Genomic DNA, 6,185 nt, shown 5'->3' on the forward strand with positions numbered 1-6,185 from the left:
AAATCATAAAAGTGTCCTCAGCAGGAGAGGTTATTTCTGGTCTATGTCTGATCGTAGCTAGATCATCTCATGTTACCTATGGGGCATAGGCACATTCAGCATTCCCAGTTTCATTGTAATATAGGGGTATTATTGAGGGTACCTGAATATCAGAACTTCAAACAAACACTCCATCTATTCCATCCTAGAAAAAGATTTCTCAGGTAATTTGCAACTTTTTTTTTGTTGTAGACACTGAATATATTTTAGGTTATGTCTTCCTCTGACATTCTGAAAGCAGATGACATGGATAAGTATAACCAGACATTTGTGTCAGAGTTTTTTCTTCTGGGCCTTTTTGGCCATCCAAAAGTTGAAATCATTTTCTTTGCTCTGATTCTAGTGATGTATCTAGTGGTTGTACTTGGCAATGGTGTCCTCATCATAGCCAGCATCTTTGATGCCCGTCTTCATACCCCGATGTATTTCTTCCTGGGCAACCTCTCTTTCCTGGATATCTGCTATACATCTGCTTCCATCCCATCAACACTGGTGCCCATCATATCACAGAAAAGAAGTATTTCCTTCTATGCATGTGCAGTGCAGATGTTCCTTGTGTTTGCCATGGGGTCAACAGAGTGTTTGCTCCTTGGCATGATGGCTTTTGACCGCTATGTGGCCATCTGTAACCCTTTGAGGTACCCTGTCATCATGAACAAGGTGGTGTATGTTCTGATGGCTTCTACATCATGGTTCTCTGGTGGAATCAACTCGATTCTACACACGGCTCTTGCCATGCGGTTGCCTTTTTGTGGGAATAATGTTATCAATCATTTTGGATGTGAAATCTTAGCAGTCCTCAAGTTAGCTTGTGCTGACATATCCCTGAATGTTATCACCATGCTGGTGTCCAACATGATCTTCTTGGTTCTTCCACTGCTGGTCATCTTCTTCTCCTATATTTTTATCCTCTACACAATCTTGAGAATGAAATCAGCCACAGGGAGGCGCAAGGCCTTTTCCACATGCTCTTCACATCTGACTGTGGTAATCATATTTTATGGTACCATTTTCTTTATGTATGCAAAGCCCATGTCTCAAGACCAGCCTGGGGAAGACAAATTTCAAACGTCAGACAAGCTCATGTTCCTCTTTTATGGGGCAATGACCCCCATGCTAAATCCTATAATCTATAGCCTGAGGAACAAGGATGTAAAAGCTGCTGTGCAGTATCTGTTGACCTGCAAATCCATCCAATAAGAAACTCAGGAAATGTAAATCTTCATGTAATAACAGAAAACTAACCTTATTGGCAAAATCAATGAGGGACTTCCTTGTGGAAACCATAATTAGAAAGAAATGTTATCCTTTACCTTCACTTAATTTGTATACTTAGAATCTCTGAAAGCTATAGTGTACTATCAACTCTGCTTGCAATATGTTCTGATCCAGATTTCAGAGACAGTGAATTCTTTTAGAATCTTATCTTTGGTTATATCTGGAATGACTATCTTGGTGTACTATATGGCAATATATTGGGAAAAAGCCACACATACAATTCATATATGGACAGGTAGAGATAGAATTTCTGCTCTACCACAAACTCCTTCAATGGTATTACATACTTTTTAAGTGGAAAATAGAAATATTATGTCTTTTCTACCCTAGGTGTGCTTCTTAAAAATGGAAATTCTATTGTGTACATGTCTGTGTGTGTCTGTGTTTGATCAGAATATGAATTTTCATTTTTCTTTCATCTCATTTATACCTTTATACTGTAATTGTTCCTGAGACTATTTTTCATGATCTAAACATGTTGGAGGGCATACAGTTTTTAGACTGTTCCTCCATTTGGGTTTGTCACATATTTTCTCATGATTCAATTCAGGTTATGCTTTTTTTTTCTTTCTTGACCAAGAATGACAAAAAATTTTTTTTCTCCTTCAGTGCCTTCCATCAAGAGGCAATTGATACTGATTTGCATCATTATTGAAGATACTAATCTTGATCATTTTGTTAAAATATTATCTGCCAGTATATTGACACTCTAAAATTACTTTTTTTTCATTTTTATTTAATAAACATCTTGTGGGAAGATACTTTGACACTATGTAAATGCTCTAACAGCACACATTTATCCATCAGTTTTAGTAGTCATTGATGTTTCTTACCTTAATCAATTCTTATTCTTAGGTTTCATATGATGATTTTCTATTATCTACCTCTAGCACTCTTTCTTTCATTCATTGCCATTTTTCTTTAAGGAAGGACTTCCTCATCTACCTTACTTTTTTATCCTTCACTTTGATTAAATTAATTTGGATACACATGTTCTTATTCATTCAATAGTTTATACTGCATTATTAAAATTTCAATTTTAATGCCCAATTTCTTCCAGGTTTTCTCAATAGCATCTTTAATCTATATTCAGTTTCCTTTTGGCAGATTCCCATGATTCTGGATCACTTCCTTACTTTTTGGTGCAAGCTCATCTAGTCCTTTCCTATCTCAAGCCCTGGGATCAGTCGTATCTCTAAGAAGCCTTGCTTTTTTTTTTTTTTTTTTTTATTGCATTGTATATCTAAAACCAAGACCTGAGCCCAAGGTATGCTCGTTGCTCCCAAGGTATCATTCTTTCTAGGCCCTCTCAAGCAATCATTATTGTGAAATAAATGTACACAGAAACATACACGCATACTTATTTGAATATATATATGAAAATTTTCATATCCACTCAAAACACACACACATATATATATACATTTAAAAGCAAGAGTTTATACTGATATATCCAACTTCATTCCAATACCAAAGGTTTATACGAACATTCCTTTTTTATATTTCTACATCTTTCTTTTTTTAATATATTTAAAAAAATTTTAAAGATACTTTGATTGCATAAATGTTACATAAAAAATATAAGGGATTCCCATACGTCCCACTCCCAAACCCTCCCACATTTTTCCACATTAACAGCATAATTTATTAGTGTGGTACATTTGTTACAATTGATTAATACATTTTGGAGCATTGCCACTAAATGTGGATTATAGTGTACGTTGTAGTTTATACTCTCTTCTGCAAAATTTTTTAAGTTATGACAAGATATACAATGGCTTGTATCTGCCATTGCAATGTCATTCAGGACAAATCCCAAGTCATGAAAATATCCCTATATTATACCTGTTTTTCTGTCTCCTTCCCCTCAGAACCTCCAGTGGCCATTGCCCCCACATCAATAATAAAATTTCTTCCATTGCTAGAATCACAATAAGTCTATATTAGATAGAATACTGGTAAATCTACTCTAGTCCATTGTTCATTCCCTAATCCTGAGGATTCTAGGATGGAGATGCCTATTCCACCTCTAGTTGAGAGGGTCTTAGATCCAATGGGGCAGACAGATGAGATTATCTTTCTTGCAGTTCGCAGATTCTTTCATTTCCTTAGGATAGTCATCATCCATCATCATCTTTTTAGTTGTCCTTGGTGAGTCCAATGAACTGGAGAGTAGGTGTTGCAACTCTGTTGAGATTCAGGGTCCAACAGGTACATGGGCAGCCCCAAGACTTAAGTCTCTTGGATATGCACCTATCAAGACTTGCACTAAAATTAGTTTCAAATAGAGGGGTAGCATAGCCATGTGTAGAGAAAACCCAACTAAGTCCAACTGTGTCACACTGGGAGTGTAAATTCCCAAATATGTCACACTGGCAGGGCACCAAACTCCTGAGCTATCTGCCCTGCCTATAGTGTCTGGATGTTTCCACTATTTAAGGCAATATTTACTTTTGCAGTCATTGAGATCTTGCTGTGACATGCATAAGCATAGCCTCCCAACTCACTTGGAAGTCTCTTAGCCATATAAACTTATTTGTCTTTCCCCTTTCCCCTTTTGGTCAATGTCTTTTTCCAGTTGCATTCCTAGTTGGAACTTGGTAGTAATCCCTCAGTGCCAGGGAGGCTCATCCCTGGGAGTCATGTCCCATGCTGGGAGGTAGGGAGGGGAGAGGCAATGCATTTATATGCTGAGTTTGGTTTAGACAGAGGCCACATTTGAGCAATAAGGAGGCACTCAGGAGGTAACTCCTAGGTATCTATAATACTAGGTTAAGTTTCAATTTCAAAAGAAAAGGTTCATAAGCACAGTCATCAATATCAAGGGCCTATCAATGGTCCATCCTCTTTCACTAGTCACTGCCCCTGTACATGGGGGATTCTTGCTATCTCATTAGAGAATATGGCAGAACTCCCCAGATTGAGAAATCGATATTCTCTCAGTTATTCTGTGAATCTTTACCCATTGTGACAATGTCCCATAAACACTTGATCTCATTTATTTGCCTATAGGTATGCCCCAGGTGAATTTCCTCCCAGGCATCCTTATCACTGACACCTCACACCAGTGATCCTCTCCTGCCACAGTTGTAACCCTTCTGTGATCCAAAATTTCTTCAAAAATGAAGTTATGAAAATAACCAAATATAATTAATAAGAAAATGAAATGATAGTGATAGTTTTAAAAATAACAAAATACAAAAAATTTTAAATATTGGAATAATTAAAAAATAATTAAAAACTATAAAATAAAAAATTTTTTACATTGTCTTTCATCACTGTAAGATCTGTTGTCTTGTATATACAGTGACATTTTCTTCTGCTTATTACCCCAGTGTCTTATTTTTTTCATTTTGTCTTCAAAGAAGCTTTAGGTTACAGAAAAGTCCTGTACAGAATGTAGGGGATTCTCATAAACCCAAAATTCTCCACCTTTTCCCCTTTCCCCTATTAATAACATTTTACATATGGATGGTACATTTGTTGCAACTGATGCACAAATATTGAAACATAGTTACCAACTATGGTAAATGGTTTACATCATGGCTTACATTTTGGACCATGCATTTTTATGAACTTTGATGCAATTCAACATGGCCTGTTTCCATTATAGCAAGATCATGTAGAATGCTTACATCGTCCCCCAAATGCCCCCTGTTCCATCTGTTCTAGTCCTCCCTCTCCCTCCCCTTGGGACCCACAGCAAACACCAGGCTTCACTCCTTGAAGAAAAATATTCCTAGGTACTTCCAACAACAATGAGGGCTTGACGCACTGGCCTGTTCTCCCCTATTAGAACCTGCCTTTGCTCTCAAGAGACTCCTGCCCCTCTAATTGAGAATATAGAGGGCCTCCCCAGGATGGGAGTCCACCACCTTGCTACTTATTATGTGGGTATCCACCCACATATGGCAAGGTGAACACACACACTTCCTAGAAGCTTGCCCTAGGAGCACCCTGTCCCAAATGCCATCCACATCCAATACCCAAAATCTGTAACCCTCCCCTGCCATATTGCCAAAAGAACATTCCCAATGTTGTAGTTTCAACAGCATGCCAGCAAATCCCCATTGCTCACCTCCTTCCTCCTCCCAGCCTTCACCCAGTTTCCATGGACTGTCCAACACACCCTCCCCACCCTACCCCCCCTTATAAACCAGCACTGCCCAACCCAATAGTATCATGGCACCACTGTCATGTCCATCCACTGCACAACTACACACTTTCCCCTTATCACAGATTTTGCCAATATGGGCATTGGCTTACAAACTTCTCCCTTTCTGTCTCCTGTAAACCTGTACTACAGAATCTAGCTCTGTAAGTTGGCTCAGTTTACTTAATTCATATCAGTGCTTTCATGTAATAGTTGTCTTTCAATACCTGGCTTGCTTCACTCAACATAAGGTCTTCAAGATTCATCCATGTTATTGCATGTGTTAATATGGCATTCCTTTTTACAGCTGAGTAATATTCCATTGTATGTATATATCACAATTTGCTTATCCATTCATCTGTGGATGGGCATTTGGGTTGTTTCCAACTTTTAGCAATAGTGAATAATGCTGCTATGAACATTGGTGAGCATATACCTATTCATGTCCTTCCTTTCAATGCTTCTGGGTATATACCAGCAGTGAGGTTACTGGATCATATGGCAGTTCTATAGTTAGCTTCCTGAGGAACTGCCAAACTATCCTCCACAATGGCTGCACTATTCTACATCCCCACCAGCAGTAGATAAGGGTTCCCATTCCTCCACATTCTCTCCAACGTTTGTAGTCCTTTGTTTTTATAAAAGCCACAAGTCTAACTGGTATAAGTTGTCTCATCTTGATTTTGATCTGCATTTCCCTATTAGCTAGTGATTT

At 38.1% G+C, this 6,185-nt stretch overlaps 1 protein-coding gene across 1 annotated transcript; it reads left to right on the top strand.

The window, feature by feature from the left end:
• Positions 1-285: 285 nt before the first annotated feature.
• LOC101414617 (olfactory receptor 13C3-like) lies at positions 286-1,239 on the top strand. Its single transcript, XM_004471645.4, has one exon. The coding sequence runs from the start codon at positions 286-288 to the stop codon at positions 1,237-1,239; it is 954 nt and encodes a 317-aa protein (XP_004471702.2).
• Positions 1,240-6,185: the final 4,946 nt, after the last annotated feature.

The sequence above is a fragment of the Dasypus novemcinctus genome, chromosome 8 (genome assembly GCF_030445035.2).
Source record: "Dasypus novemcinctus isolate mDasNov1 chromosome 8, mDasNov1.1.hap2, whole genome shotgun sequence".
Lineage (NCBI taxonomy): Eukaryota > Metazoa > Chordata > Mammalia > Cingulata > Dasypodidae > Dasypus > Dasypus novemcinctus.